This window comes from Asterias rubens, chromosome 3, assembly GCF_902459465.1.
Source record: "Asterias rubens chromosome 3, eAstRub1.3, whole genome shotgun sequence".
Classification (NCBI taxonomy): Eukaryota; Metazoa; Echinodermata; class Asteroidea; order Forcipulatida; family Asteriidae; genus Asterias; species Asterias rubens.
In genome coordinates, this window is record NC_047064.1 from 5,084,468 (window position 1) to 5,101,618 (window position 17,151).

The window sequence follows — 17,151 nt, forward strand, 5'->3', positions numbered from 1 at the left end:
TGGCATAAAAACTTGCTAATCAACTTAGTAGAATCAGGTAACCAACCAAATAATACTGTTTAGGATGATTTGTATTTGTTTTAAAAAAAAATGTTTGTTTGAATGGGAGGGCTTTTCTTGGTATAAAGTTGCTTAGGAATCAATCATGCTGAGAATATTTCCCCTTTGAGTACCCTCAAAGATATTTTGTAAACCAGTCTTACTAAAGTTGTTGGTCCTGGGCTCGATGTCACAAGGCACTTAGTTCCATCTTGTCAGTATTACCATGGTGATTTGTTTTGTGACATCACACTTTCCTTAGCAATTACGATTGATGAAATCAATCTTAGCTCTTTATGAAAGCATACCCTGGCAGTTCAAGTAATCACTTGGAAATGGATGGGGGATTATCTAAAGTCAATATTAAAAATGTGAGCAACTTTCCCTTAAAATTTTTTCCATGTCATTTAATGGTTCGTTTCTTTGAAATTTAGAGACATACTCTTCCCAAATTCAATGATCCACCATCCAACACAACCAAATTCTCAGTAATGAACTAGCTACTGTCCATGGTCAGATGGTTTTTATGTATAGGTCGTGTTAAGTCGTAGCGTTGTTGAGACTTTGTTATTCCAGATTTCCAGGTAGAAACTCCAGAGTAGAAACTCAAGAGTGGACAATTTGTCGGATGTTTTTTTTTTTGTCTTTCTAAAGAGGCTGAATGCAGTAATTGAGGGAATTTGTGTCTGTCTGTGTAAAGACTGTCCTGGTGCAATGAAAATGAGCTCCGTAACTATTAGTATGGTATCTGTATTACCCATTACAGGATTTGTACTGGGCCCGCATAATCACTGGTTCCTCAGTGGTCTTGTGATAACTCATCTGCAGGGCCCAATTTCCTAAAGCTGTTAAGCAGAAAATACTGCTCGACAAGTTCCTTTGCTTAGCAAAAATTGAGTCAGGCACCAGCCACAACTTTGCAAATTTAGTTCAATATGGGCTCATAACCTGATTCTTCTTAGCAATACTATTCTGTGCTTAGCGAGTTTTGTGCTAAGAGGCTTTATGAAATTGGGCCCTGCATATAGCCCAATTTCAAGGTGGAAAATATTGCTTAAAAACTTATTGCTTAGCACAAATATGCAAGACACCAGTCACAGGACTGTTACCTTGTTCCAGTAAGCATTTTGGTTGAGCTTGGCTACTTTTAGTGCTAACGCAGCTCTATGAAATTGGGACATTCTCTTTAATGCAGGGGTTGTGGGTTCGAATCCCACCAGGGAAGCCTGTGGATTCTTTCCCGAAGTCCTCGGGAAAACACGAAATAGGGTAAAATCAAATTATTACTTCCAAGATCTTGGCATAACCCGCACAAGTTGCGAATTCAACTCGGAGCCTATTAACTATCAACTGAGATGAACACGAGAGGGCCTCCTTGACGTAACATTTTTTAATACGTAGGTCCAACTGTTGCCAAGTATTAAGTTAAAGTAGGAAAGCTTAGTCATGTATCATTCCTTACAAAGATGTATTATACTCCCATTCACTGGCTTTGTATATATTTATTATATAATGTACCTTGTAATTAATATGCATTTTTTTGTGTATACATTTGTCGCATATTTACAGAGGTAGGACGATGATTTTTGGTATTATTATTAATATTATGTGGTGGAATTATTTTTTGTACTGATAAATTGCTAGGCATTATATATATTTGCAAGGAATTAAATTCTCTTTTTAGATTTAATTATATTACAGGGATGTGATTTGACAAATGTTGGAATCTCCGGAAGAAAATGAAACGGCTTGTGGCGTGGGTTCAATAGATTTATTCAAATTGGGTTTTTGGTGTTTTTTTTTTTTGGTTTTTTTTTTTTTGGGGGGGGGGTTCCCCATTATTCTAGACCCAGAACCTCTAAGATTTTACAATTCAGGAGGTTATCAGACTCTGTGCACCACCAGAAATAAAAAACTTATCGATTTGGATTTGGACACGATATGGAGTTTTTCTTTCTCAATTTGGCGACTTCTTTCAAGAGAGATTTTGAGAAAACCGTAAAATCATGAAGAAAAAAATTCCAAGAAATCACACCCCTAATATGATTCAACTTTATGATAAAGTTCTATTTAGCTTGTAGTCAGAGACCATAATCAAAGTTGTGCTAGGAAATAACTTGCGTATATCGGTCTTTAAAAAATTATATATTACGTCGCCAAAATTTTGGGGATAAGAAAGGGGTTTAGGCTTCATGTTTTATGCATGGTATCATTTGACTCTATAAGCATTTGTTTGATGATATCACTGGTTAAGTGTGTGTATAAGACTTGTGTATTAGTTGATAATTGCGACACAAATTGTACATATTTATTAGTTATCACAAATAACGCTGTTGTCATAGAATTAATATATTTCATAAATGTGGAACAGAATTAGTTAATCATGAACATTTATGTTGTCAATAAAATCTCAATTATATGATGCAAACAATGTTGTTCTCGACTATCATGCGCCTCTGTTTAGGTACAAAATATTAAATGAGTAGGCAGACATAATAACCAAATCTGATCTTGCACAGTCCCAAAGGATATTGGACCCAAGGGTTAACCTTCTCCACTCCTGCCCGTCTTGTGCTACATGTATACGGTGCCCCAAGAGTTACTTTTAGCCTTGTTTAGGGGTGAATTTGCATTACCAATACATATATGTATCCCAATAAGATAGATGGTGTCAACTCTTTCAGAATTGACCAAAAATGTAGAAGCCGGTGAAAAATACTTCGGACAATGTGGATTTGTGTAAGACACTGCGTTTATTTCACACACGATACACATACACTTGAGTATATATACAGTAACTGGTACAAGAAGATTTTGCGGGTATTGCTTCTAGAATGTTCTACATTTAGGGAAGGCCTTAAGACAAGATGTAGATCATAACATTGCCTAAGATGTGGATATTGAAGGGGCATGGGAAAAATGAAAATTGTAATTAAACTCAGCCATGATATTAAGTACTTAGGGAAAAAAAGGTAGGAACATTCCATCAAGTATAAATACAAGAGCTGACTTACATGTACATGTACATGTACATACTATTAATAATGGTGTTTGTATTGTAGACTTAAAGACACTGGACACTATTGGTAATTGTCAGAGATTAGTCTTCTCACTTGGTGTATCTTTAACATATGCATAAAATAACAAACCTGTGAAAATTTGAGCTCAATCGGTCATCGAACTTGCGAGATAATAATGAAAGAAACAAACACCCTTGTCACACGAAGTTGTGTGCATTTAGATGGTTGATTTCGAGACCCCAAGTTCTAAATCTGAGGTCTCGAAATCAAATTCGTGGAAAATTACTTTTTTCTCGAAAACTGTGTCACTTCAGAGGGAGCCGTTTTTCACAATGTTTTATACTACCAATAGCCCCCCATTACTCGTTACCAAGTAAGCTTTTATGCTAATAATAATTTTGAGTAATTACCAATAGTGTCCACTGCCTTTAATAATTACAATTTTCTTACAAAGAACCCACAAATTTAAAATGACACTAAAGTAGGAAGAACAGCATTCCTAAAAACCGGAAAACAGACCCTTGTCACTGACGCCATATTTCTTCAGCAACGCAGAAAGTCTGCAAATGCTAGAGTATTATGCACATGTACATGTATGATACATGTACGTACGCGTAGGTCCATCCAGCATTGCATTTTTAACAGCAGGCTCTAGTAACATTTGTGCGTGACATGCTCATGTAAGTACATGTATTCCAGTATAGGGGAAGTGATAAAATAGTGAGGTTTTCTGAGAAATGTCTTTAGTGATAGGGCCCAATTTCATAAGGCCTGTAAGCACAAAAATTTGCTTAGCATGAAATTTCTCCCTTGATTAAAACAGGATTACCAACCAAATTTCCACTTGTTGCATTTTGCTTGTTGCTGGTATTCAGCTGTTGCTTGCTTATTCCGAAAATCACCCGGAAATTTGGTTGGTAATCCTGTTTTTACCAAGGCAGAAATTTCATGCTGAGCAAATTTTTGTGCTTACAGTCTTTATGAAATTGGGCCCAGGAAAAGCCATAAAAAACTTGGGAGTACAAGTGCATTATTAGATTCTCAAATAGGTATGTCAACAAGAGGAGGGATGTTGCACTACCCGCTGATGATAACACACACATGATTCCATTGCCTATAGTTATAGCCAGTGGCATGGGTAAACCTATTTGTTTGAATTTCACCTCCATTAAATTTTGAAAGCAAAACTGGAAGCATTATAATGTTACTTGTACTTCACACTGCAGTACTACACAAGGCACGATTGCAGACTTTGACAAAACATTAAGTAGATATTGCACATGTATCTTCAATTTTGTAACAATGTTAAAATTTGGAACCCTGAAATGGACTATGTATGGCTAGATCTGTTTTATTTCTGTTTCTTTTCTAATGATTTATTTTGTTTCAAAAGATGTTTAGCTACGATATTATTAATTCTTGTTCAGACTTGTTTTTTTGTGGTTTCAAAAAAAATACTATTCATAAAAGTCTCAGATTAAATTATCTAAACCAGAAATTTGGTTTGGTTATAGAAACATAGATACTACATGTATGTAACATTGTAAAATCGGAAAATGAGAATTCAGTTCATGATCTTTACTTTAACCTTTTTTGACATGAGGAAGCAGGTCAGTTTTGCAACCGTTTGCAGGCATTTTGGCACAAACATTTTTGGGAATTTAAAACTGTTGCTCATAACATGGACACAGAGAAATTGTGTACCCATGATTGGGGTTGCGCACATCATACAAAATCGTCATACCTCAGTGCATAAGGGATGAGATTGTTCAGACTTTTTGCTGAATTCAGACTTTTTATGTCGGCCTAGTGAAGAAAATCAGACAATATTTTTTCCACAAATAAAGAAATCCTGCTCATTGGTATACTTCTCTAATGCTTTGGATACTGTTTCCAAAAGCTCCTTGGAATCTACAACCCAGGGGTTACCAACAGGTAGAAATGGCATCATTTCAACAAACCTTTGAATTTGTATCCAATTTTCAGACTTTTTTTTTAGTAATGACTCTCACCCCTGGTACATGTCTGTGACAATAATCAAAGGAGGTACAGCCAGGAGAAATATAAACACGACAAATAAACATGAAAAGTCTGTTTCTGGTGATACAGGTGAGCTTCAAGGTTTGATCGGTTAGACAATGGCAGCCCCTAGCATGAACATCTTATATCACACATCGAGGCTTGTGAATTATGCCAGAGATCTGCTCTTGAGCCCACAAACATAATCACCTTTGACCTTGCATCATTTCACATGGATCTGGAGATTCACATTTAAATCTGGAAACATGTGTATACATAAACCAGTAGCTGTCGGATAAGGACAGGGAACCAGTCTAGCATGCCCCGTACATGAGAGACTGGAAGAGCTTTCACCAATAGAGGGCAGTATGCTGCTGGGAGTAGATGGGTAAATTATTCTCTGCGGACCTGAGCGATGCGTGCTGGTAATAATGCAACCATCTCCTCACACAATTCATATTCCACCTACAAATACACAAAAATACAAATTGAATAAAAAATCTACCACAGGAAAATTATTACAGAAAAACAAATTTTAAGAGAATGAGACCAGGGAAGAAGAGATTGTACAAAATATACAAAGTGAGTCCCTCTTGTCCAGGCAAATAATGAAAGTAAATAACAAGCATTTTTGCAAAGAACTGTGTGCTTTCAGAAGCCTGAGCTGAAGCCTTTCTAGGGGTGAAGAATTACCTTGTTCGCTAAAACTACATTACTTCAAAGGGGGTCGCTTCCAACACCGTTTTAAAGTATCAATAGGGCTCTTTATCAAGTAAGTTTTTATGGTCATCATTTATGGAGTAATCACTTCACTTTAAACTGTTGATATTTTGTGCCACATTTTCCAGTTCTCACTTACCTGCATTTTGCCCAGAGCCTCTGGGTGTGCCTTGCAGTAGTCGACCACCATTTTGTAGTAGCTTAAACTGTGCAAAGGAAAAACAGAGTCAGAAATTGTGTAAAATTACATTAAGATCTCTGTAGTTATACTTGAAGGCAAATAATATCTTTGATTTTTGGAATTGTTTTGATCCTATATAAATGTAGATATTTACAACAAACTTACCAGTGGAAATCTTATTTCAGAGGGTGGTACATGTAGAATGTTTACGATTTCTTAGAAAAGGTCATTTTGTGTTTCTCATTAAGATAAGAAAAGCACACTAGTCAAAAGCTCTTCTTACAACCGACACTTCTCACAAACTTTTTAAACACATTGTTGTTACCATTTGACCCTACTCAGTCCCCATGTTGCATTATTAGTATGTGACAACCGTCATCAAATAACATATACACAACATTTATACAGGGTTTTTTTTTCAATAATTTTTTTTTTATACAAATGATTGATGTTGAAAACAAGCAATGCTGACTGCCTTTGTTGTTGTTGACATACCTGGTAGCGAGATTCTCAAGCCTCTGTTCTGAGTTGGGTGTGATCAACTTTGAATGTCTGCGGATACGAGGCAAGAAACAAGGAGACTATTTACACGGCGTACTCTCCAAAAGTGTGTATAAAATCTGTGCAACTAACTTGTGCTAATATTTTGCCCACCTTGACAGCTAAAAAAAATAATGTACATATTTAAGCTTGTGTACTGCACTTAAAATGGTTTTGCGTATTTTGGAGCTCCTAATAATTGGAGTTTATTGATCAGGAATTGTCTCCAAAGTAATTGTTGGGCAAAAAAAACAACACTTATTTTCTAAGAACAAAAACATTAGTTTGTAGATTTTGTTTGTTTTGTTAAAATTTATATGCATTTTTCCTTATGATCTGTATGGATAATGGCAATTATAAAATTGCAATTAACGAATGTAAAGCAGCACTGTGCAAACGGAATAAACTGTGAATGAATGTAAGAAGATTTTCCACAATTAAACCTAAAAATCTAATAGATTGACTTACAATCTGGCCATGCAGAAATAAGCAACTAGGGCTGGTCTCATGACTTCTTCTTCCAGCGTGGTGGGCATCTTATTCTCTTTGTCCTTCAAAGAATCTAAAACATCATTCAGATCATTGCTTTGTTTTAATAACAAAGTTGACTCAAAGCAATTTCAAAAATGTGGAAGGAAAAAACATTTTGAAAAAAGGGGGGGGGGGGGGTGGTGAGGAGAGGAGAACCCTGATGATCCCTAGGCAACAATTTTCCTCTTACTTTTGTTCAACATCCTTCAAACCTCCTCTATCAAATTATAGCCCAGATGCATGTCCCACTGCGCATGATTGGTGCACAAAGGATTATGTGTGAACTCAGAGTCCAAGCAACCGCACTGCAACCATCTGTAGTGCACTGATTTTAAAGCAAAATGGTGCAGTATTAAACCAACATAGAAACATGAAAACTAAAACATGGCATATGGATGGCAGCTTGATGTTTCTTTTTAATAATCGACTCGGTTTCCAAGATGCATTGCGGTATATTTTTAAATTTGTGCTTATTAATGATGTTATATTATTAAAGGCAGTGGACACTATTGGTAATTACTCAAAATAATTATTAGCATAAAACCTTTCTTGGTGACGAGTAATGGGGAGAGGTTGATGGCATTAAACATTATGAGAAATGGCTCCCTCTGAAGTGCCATAGTATTCGAGAAAGAAGTAATTTTCCACGAATTTGATTTCGAAACCTCAGATTTAGAACTTGAGGTCTCGAAATCAAACATCTAAATGCACACAACTTTGTGTGACAAGGGTGTTTTTTTCTTTCATTATTATCTCGCAAGTTCGATGACCGATTGAGCTCAGATTTTCACAGGTTTGTTATTTTTTGCATACTGTATGTTGAGATACACCAACTGTGAAGGCTAGTCTTTGACAATTACCAATAGTGTCCACTGCCTTTAACACAGACGGTGTCACCCAAAAAGCAAAGTCTGGATGTTAAATTCATGAAATCCCCCAGCAGAAAATTTTTTAATTTAAACCAAAATATTGTGAACAGAACTTACCAATAAATTGTTGGAAGTATCCTAAACTTTGCTTAATTCTGAAATTCAAAAATAAATTTATATACATTCAGGATGCTAACAGATGATTTTAGTATGGTTATCAGCAGATTGCGCCACAGCACCTTGTAAACCATTACATAGTGCTATGCAAATATTAAAAGGGTCTTATTATTTCAAACACAGCTCCACATGCCTTTAAAGAGTTTTGGTATAAAACTTTAGGCAAGAACTATGGTCCAACATGACTTACAGTGTGTTGATTTTATGACAGACTTGGTTGGACGGGGCAGTCCCTGAGCCCTCTGCTAATGCTATCTTCAGGTCCATCATCTCACTTCATAAAAAGGAAACAAATTACACCAATAAGAACTTGGCATGAGGAAACTAGTTTGTCAACTTCTAATACCATAGAGACAGAAATATCGACCAGTTTGAGTCCCAGTCCTGACGCTTGGTGTCCTTGAGCAAGACATTTAACCGCTATTGCTTTGTCCTTTGAATTGGACGTTAAGCCGTTTTGGTCCCATGTGTAATGCACGTAAAAGAACTCTGTGCACTTATCGTAAAGAGAAGGGGTTCGCCCAGATGTTCCTGGTCTGACTGACAGCATATTGTGCCACAGCACCTTGTAAACCATTACATGGTGCTTTGTAAAGGAGTTGGTCTCTCATACATGTACATGTAGCTCCAGAATACCTTGCAGGAAAATCTTGAATATTAAAGGGCCTTAAGCCCTATATATAAATTTCCATTATTATTATTATTATTAAGCGCCACTGGGTGACGGATATGAGTGCTATACAACATTTGTTATCATCTTGCTTTCTTACCTGCTGGTTTCAGCTAGTTCATACATGAGCTGCCTGCACACCATTAGGAAGTGTTGAGGGTTGAGTTCTTTAAGAATGCCCTGCAGCATGTCAATACGACGCTTGTGCATTCTACATCGTCTGTCTAGATCCACCTCAAAGGTGGCTAAGACCTTGAACAATGCACTGTGGTCCTGTTAAGGAAATATGACACTTCAGTTAGAAGGAGAATGAAAGGAAATGTTAACATTTGGTAGTCACTCTTAAAATGAGTGGCACTGAAAAAGTTTGGTTAGAAGCCTACAGCAGCGTTTGATATTATAAAGCATTTTGAGAAACATTTCACTTCGAAGTAATGTGATTTATGTAAACAGATTTAGAGTTATGCCCCAAAGTTTGAATCAGAGGAAGCGTTACCGTGTAACGCTTCCTCTGATTGTGTATTCCTATTGGGGATAACTCTTCCTGCGTGTACATATTCGCCCTGAAGCAACTGGGCTGTGATAAAGCGCTATATAAAAATGGACTATTATTACCATCTAGCGCTATAGTGGCAGTCTCCCTATTTTGTCAATATCTTTACTCAACAGACACTTAAGACTTACCCTAATAATCTCAATGTAATCAGAAACGTGGCCATCTAAGACGTAGTACTCCTTGGATTCAGTGATCCACGCCTGTCCAGCCAGAAAGATCTCGCGAGCCTAAACACAGAATCGGTGCTTTATTTAGTATTGGTTCCACAACGCTCTCGTCACAAAAACATAATCGCTATCTAAACCGCTTTTCTTTTAGCCCAACACACTTGTAGGATAAACACTGTATAACGAGTGCTTTATGAGTCCCATGAGGAAAATGAACAGGGCACTTGGGTGGGATTTGAATCCACAGCCTTTAATATGCTACACAACCAAGCTTGCCTGGTGACAAGAGGCCAGCTTGGTCTATTGCCTAGTTTACATGTAACTGAAGAAAAGATTGCATCTGGGATCAAGGTTTTAGCCAGGGTATGTAAAAAGAATGTCAAAATTTGCTGGAAATTGAAAAACTGGGTGTCCAAATTTTACAATACACTTACATTGTAAATGACAGCTAAGACAGGGTGTACACATTTAAAACAGGGTGTCCAAAAGACACCCAGACACCCCTCTGGGTAACACTATGTCAGTGATAAAGCGCCACATGAATTAATTTTGCCCATTATAATAAACTGTTGATAAATAGTGAAAAGCTTCCATACCTCCTCAAACGTCACCACACACTTCTCAGTGACCTTGTTCTCTAGCGATGTCAGTTCCAGGCACTCAAACCTCAACGCCAATTTGTTGAGTTTCTCCTGCGACTCTGTTCCGTCGTTCTGGGTGTTCTCCTGTGATGTGCTGCTGCCTTCAATTCCTGCCTCAGTTGTTGTTGTTGTTGTTGTTGTTGTTGATGAGTTTGCGTCCGTTGTTGATGAAGTTGTATTTGTTGGTGCTTCACTTGGTATGGTTGTAAGCTTGTCTCTACAGAACATGAACAACAAAAGACACAATGTTTGCTAAATGTGCCAACCAAAAGCATTAGTGCACGCATAATGTGCAACTTACATATTTTATAGCAAAGATCCATTTTATGGCATTGCTCAATGCTAACACAAAGACTTGCTTAGAAAAGCACAAAAAACATATTACCAGCCAGAATACCACACAGTTACTAATGCTGTGACTATTTAGCCTAGAAATTGGCTAGACAGAATTTTCTGCTCAACAGCTTCATGAAGTTGGGTCCAGATGGTCAAATACAATTCTATCTGACCCATAGAGTTATATATAAGAAGTAGAGGGCGCACTGGTGATGCTTCTTGCACAAACACGACGGGACCAAAAGGAGACACGAGCGCGCCATTCTGTACGCGCGTTGAATATGAAACACACGCTGGAATTTGTGTTTATTGAACGCTATGCAATGTTGTTTTGTCAACTTACAAAATGGCCGCACAAACACACGCTGTGCAATGCCAGTTTTGTCAACTTAGAAAATGGCCGCCTGCGCGCATGCCGGGTTTGCGTGTATAGGCCAGTGCGCCCTCTAGTTCTTATAATATATAACTTTATGATCTGACCCTTTCTTACTTGGAAAAGTTGAGAAGAGCCAGGCAGTATTTGAGCCAGCATCTAGCAATATCAGCTTTATGACGTTTCAGCTTGTCTATATCATCATCAAGTTGGTCCTCCTCTGTTTCAACAGCTGGCAGCTTCTGTAGAGCCTCAGCGTAGATCCGTGTTGCGCTCGCTGCGTGGTAAACAACAAATATGAGAATTTAACTCAAGCTCAACAGGCAGTGTTAAATCTGGTATCATTGGCAATAAAGGACTGAGAATATTTTTCTATTTCCCCCCGTGACAGGATGCCAGTTCATTGCAGGTTGTTCCCAAGCTATCGCCAGTACCCATTTGTACTGGCAGAAAAAAAGTAGGATAATGTAATTGATTACAAGGCCAGACCTACATAGACTTTTCAATCTATTTAAAGGCAGTGGACACTATTGGTTATTACTCAAAATAGTTATTAGCATAAAACCTTACTTGGTAATAAGTAATGGGGAGAGGTTGATAGTATAAAACACTCTGAGAAACGGCTCCCTCTGAAGTAATTTACCGTGAATTTGATTTCGAGACCTCAGAGTTGGAATTTGAGGTCTCAAAATCATGCATATTCTGAAAGCACACAACTTCGTGTGACAAGGGTGTTTTTTCTGTCATTATTATCTCGCAACTTCAACGACCAATTGAGCTCAAATTTACACAGGTTTGTTATTTTTAAAGCATATGTTGAGATACAGCAAGTGAGAAGACTGGTCTTTGACAATAGATGAATTTTGCAAAGTTTTTCTGAGGGCATGCAAAAAACAGAAACGGATTAATATCATGCCTGTTCTGGGTGCTGGAGAAATTCAATCGTGATAAAGTGCCATGCTCATGGAAACAAGTGTCGTGACTGACCAGGCCAGGATTCAAACCCACATTCTGTATAGAACTTGAGTCCGTAGACCTCAACTGCTTGGCCACGACACCCCAAGCTGGCATAAAGGGGTCAATAACTCTGAATTGTTTACCTAGACAGTGCCTTGCTTGACTGTAGTCGTCCTGTGTGATATAATACTGGGACAGCGTGGCACAATTCAGTGCCCAGTCCATGGGTTCATACTGACTGGTTTCAAGCTGTCTCTTCAACGTCTCATGACAATGGCTGGCAGACTGGTCAGCAAAACAAAATGATATCAAAACAAAATCAGATATAACATTAATAATACTAACTTTGTATGTATTGCTGTACCTACAGGCGTCTGAGAGTACTAATTATGACATTTTAAAGACGGTTGTACTGAGTTTTTGAACTTGGATACCCATTTATATAGCACCTTGTAAAGGTTTACAAGGTGATGTGGTGCAATCTGCAGTCACGGCCAGAAACATTGGGGCAAACCCCTTCTCTTGACGATAATTGTAGTGGATTCTTTTACTTGCATCAGACTTTAGAGTTTTGTACACTACCTTTTCGCTGTCTCCAAGATTACCGTATACTTGCGCTAGGTAGTACAGAGTATGAGTGTAGCCCTTCTCAAATTGCTGTTGCCTCTTGTGATCAGTGAATCGGTGCTCTTCTGGAACAAGGAGGCTGTTAAATAACAAAAATCAGGGGGTTATTTCCATCATGCAAAAAAAGTTGTTAAGCACAGAAAAATATTGCTTAGTAGAAATAGGTTACAAGGCAAAATACCTTTAAATGTACACTGCTACTTTTATCACGGTTATGAAATTGGCCATCATTAAAGGACCAGCCGTCGATTTCACCAAACTCTTCCTTACTTAAGACTAATCTTAGGACTTAGGACAGGTCCCAACCCTGCACAGTAGCATGCAGACCTTGGGACGAGTTACTCGTCCTAACTCGAGGTAAGACGAGTCCTAACTCGAGGTAAGACAAGTCCTAACTCTTTTTGAAATCGACTCCTGATAAAAAAGGAGACTTTTGGGCACACTAAGTGGCAGGGCTGGCTTTCACACAAAAAATTCTCAATCAAAATATCAAACTGACTGATGATTTCTTTATTCATGTGGTAGTTTAGAGAACCATAATAATAAATAAATAAACATGACATTTATATAGCGCCTTTTACCAGAGGATGCAAAGCGCTGGAAAATGAAAAGAACAGAGAGCCAGAAGGGCAGGGTTGGGGGGGGGGGGGTACACTGGAGAAACCCGGATTACATGCGAGCAGAGAAAAGATGAGTCTTGAGGGCCTTTTTAATAAAGTGTTACAAGGGGGCTTTGTCTCAGTCTCTAGCTTGGCCTCCATCCGCAATGTTGGATCCGTTAATTTTGAACTTTATTTCCCAACATGGACAAAAGAGCCCAAGCTGGAGACAGACCCTAAGCTGAGGTTTGAGAAGAAGCCCCTGGTGAACATCTGTACGTACTCATTGATTCCAAATGGAGCTGCACCGACCTCGTGTTTGAACTTCTTGTAGACGCTTTCAGCTTCCTAAGAACAAACAGTGAAGACAATTTTAACAAACATTGCTGAAACTTTTTTCTATTTTCTCCACTTTGGATCCTTGTAAGGATAACAACAATAATAGTTATAATAATGTCACTTACATGTGTGTACCGCTCATTTTCCATAATAACAATTGTCAAATGCTCCTTACCAAAATACAAATTACCATCCTACAAAAACACGTATAAATAAGAAAAGAACATGAAGCCAAAAGAAAAGTTAAAAACAAATCATAGAGTCGCCCAAACAGCGTGATTTGATACAGATTGCCAGCTGCCGTGCCAGAGACTTGAGGTCTACTTCCAGCTGGCACACCAAGGTTTTATTAGGTCGGCCTCTTGGTCTATTCCAGTCTGGGCTTGGGTGAGAACCTCATAAAAAGTAAACATTTGTAACAAGACTTGTAGCTAAGCAAGTCATTGTACCAGACTTTATTCACATCTGACTCCCAAATGACTGATTGCCTCACCAATAATAACTCTAGGGCTTTCTGCAGCTCTCTCCTTCCACTCCAGAGGATCCCAAGCTGATTGAGGGTCTTGACAGTCAGAGAAACCGCCCTTGTGTCTAGGGACAGACCCTTGAGCATCTTACGGCAGGCGCTGAGGTAGTCCTCCCCTGATGAGGTCTCCTCAGTGTCCACATAGTTGACGCCAAGATGGTAACGGAGACTCGCTAACATCAGATGCAGATCTGGGGAAGCGGAACAGATGAGGAAGTTTTTGCATGAGGATTGGTTTTTCAGTTCCTACCCTATTGCGTGGCTTTCCCCATTGGGGATTTCTTCCCCTATCTAAAACAGAACTTTGTTTCCTATGCATGGCATTATTGGTGCTAATATTTGCGCTATTGTAATCAAGTGACGATCAAGGGTTAGGGTTACAAGCATCGCATTTATAGCAACAGTTGTTCAGCTGTCAGTGCCCAAGCACCACTCATTGTACCAGACCTTTACTCAAAGTTAACTCACATATGTGACCCGCTACGTGAAAATGAGTCAGATGTCGCCCAATGCATTATTAAGTTATGGACAGTTTAATGTGGAAAATATTTTTACAATGTTTTTTTTTTTTTTTTTTTTTTTTTACTTTTTAAGATCTATATTTGCATGGTTAACCTTTAGAACACTTATTTTTAGGCAATAAAGCTATGAATAAAGCAATTTTGTGATCATAGTTATGTCTAATTTGTATCCTTTTGCGCGAAATGGTAGTTTAAAACATCACTTTACTTGTAATTCGTTTTTCAGAACAAATGATGCATTGGCCAATTTCAAACAGAAGTAACTCAGCAACGCGATACACCCAAAAGCTTAGACATATACCAAATTACTGCTGTTGGTGTGTTCTTTCCGGCCATGCATATAACTCAATCCTTGAAATTGTCAACATCTGACTCATTTTCACGTAGCGAGTCACATTTATGCAGGCCTTGAACTTCACTCTTGGAAGGTTACAGCAATTTTTCTCTGGGAAGGGGCACCGGGGCACCTCTTTGAGGAACAGTTCAATTTGTATTGAAACTTTGCAAAGGGCACCACAGCAAAAGCACAGGGCACCACGGCAAATTGCTGTGGGTTATTTTGAGGCCTGCATATAAATGGCTTAAAAACCTAATGACCATACCTGAGTCTTGCTGCTGTTGTTGCTGTTCATCTGTATTAACTCCATAGTAGTGTTCAAGCTTTGCCCGAAGTTCCTGATAGATTTCCCTCGCTGCATACTTAGACTTAAACGGATTGGTCTCTGGATCATTCTTAGAATCCTGTAACATTAAAAGTAGATGCAAATTTAATAACTATAAGTCATTGCCGTACTCGCTGCTAAAACATAGTATTCGAACTGCCACTAGCTACCAGATGGTCTAGTTGGTAAGAGACTGCTCTAGAATTGCAAAGGTCGTGGGTTTGAATCCCACCAAAGTAATATGCCTGTGATTTTTGTCCACAGAACTCGGGAAAGTATACAGGGCTAACAAACATCGGTGTATGGTAAAACCAAAACTAATATTAAAAGCAGATGTTCATCAGCAACAAAAAAAAGGTATACTTTTAGGGAGGGCACGAAGGGGTTTTCCTAGAATACATTTGGCCAATAAAAACTACAGTTTCCATTTGCATTTTTTTTTGGATCAAATCCTCTTTTAATAGCACTTTTTTTTTTTGCCATTTGTACTGAATTTAATAAGATAATATTTCATGGTGGTAACAACAGAAACATTGTCAATGTGTGTATTGGACAAACAAAATTAAAACACTAAAATTAGTACATAAACGTAACCTATAATTTGTAATATTACACTGGTTGATTTCATCAACGGTTCATATTTCAAATGGGGGAGGGGCGGGGGGACACACACAGTGACATCACTTCGGGGTACAATCCGTACATTATTGGCCCATTTGTCCCTCCTTTCCTTATGCCACTGCTGACCAGCTGACTGCCTTGGTGATTACATCCATGTTGAACAATCTATTCTTGTTAGTCTGTTTGCTTGGTTACAATACAAGGGGAAAAAATACCATATCTGACCCCCACTTTTTCAAGCCATTGGACCCTTTCGGTACAGAAAAAAAAAAAAAAAAATCACAGATTTACAAATAGTTTACAGGGTTTACAGAAGGTAATGGTGAAAGACTTCTCTTGAAATATTAGTCCATGAATTGCTTTACTTTTTGAGAAATCGGTAAAACAATTTAAATTCTCGTTAGCGAGAATTACGGATTAATTTTAAACACATGTCATAACACGGCGAAACGCGCGGAAACAAGAGTGGGTTTTCCCGTTATTTTCTCCCGACTCCGATGACCGATTGAGCCTAAATTTTCACAGGTTTATTGTTTTATATATTATAAGTTGTGATACACGAAGTGTGGGACTTGGACAATACTGTTTACCGAAAGTGTTTAATGGCTTTAAGGACACTTTGGGCCAGTGTCACAAAAAGAAAACAACACTGGCAACAACACCCACTGACACCACTGACTCAATCATCGATGATTCATCGTTTTTGTAGACCTTCCATCCACGTGGTAAGCCCTTACTTTCCTTAGGAGTCCGCCCTTACTTACTACCGTCTACTCTAAACTTGTTATTATTTTCGCACTGTTGGGAAGGAAAAGCCAAATGAAGCTTTGTTTGCCCTCTTTCCTTTCCACAGTGCATTCTGACCATCGTGTGAAATCAACCGGGGAGTGTTATTGTAACTTGCAACAATGCAACAAGAACAATGCAATCTCGGCAATCTCATCATGAATGAATCATGAATGAGAATGTCATTATTTTTTGGCCGGTGCCGATATTTTCTACTAATCTTAGTTTTTTCCCTTGAGTCTAGTTAACGATTAAAATCTCTGTTTGTGTGATTAATATCGCATACATAATATACACTTTCCATGATCCAAAATTACACAAACCTCTTCCGTAAGCTTTCTTGCTTCTGCGAACTTGGCAAACCCTTCGCTAATCATGAACTCCATGTAAGTCGCCATCTTGGATTTGAACTGCAGCCATAACTTAATTTCCTCGCTAGGTGGCGCTATACTACAATTAGTTATGTGTGCAACAAGCTAATCAACAAAATGCTAGCCTTAATGCTAAAGTTAAGAAAATACTTTTGAAATATTTAATGAGTCTTTGAGCCTCTTGAAAACAAGTCAAAATATATTTTCTGACACATAAACATCATGTTTCTTTTCAATGTGTAGACGCTTATCCGTGAGGCTCATCCAGAACCGTGAATTCCCCGCCGAGGCTAAAACTATAGC

The 17,151-nt window shown here is 38.2% G+C and overlaps 1 protein-coding gene across 1 annotated transcript; it reads right to left on the bottom strand.

Annotated features, from left to right (window-relative positions):
• Positions 1-5,007: 5,007 nt before the first annotated feature.
• Positions 5,008-16,875, bottom strand: LOC117288208 (KIF-binding protein-like). The gene is made up of 16 exons (XM_033768971.1): positions 16,801-16,875; positions 15,011-15,149; positions 13,855-14,078; positions 13,306-13,370; positions 12,379-12,502; positions 11,940-12,081; positions 10,957-11,116; positions 10,086-10,347; positions 9,451-9,549; positions 8,867-9,039; positions 8,287-8,370; positions 8,037-8,074; positions 6,988-7,081; positions 6,475-6,531; positions 5,938-6,004; positions 5,008-5,543 (listed from the first exon to the last, which is right to left on the bottom strand). Exons 1-16 carry the CDS (start codon positions 16,873-16,875, stop codon positions 5,472-5,474), a joined length of 1,875 nt encoding a protein of 624 aa, XP_033624862.1. The 3' UTR covers positions 5,008-5,471.
• Between the last annotated feature and the right edge of the window lie 276 nt (positions 16,876-17,151).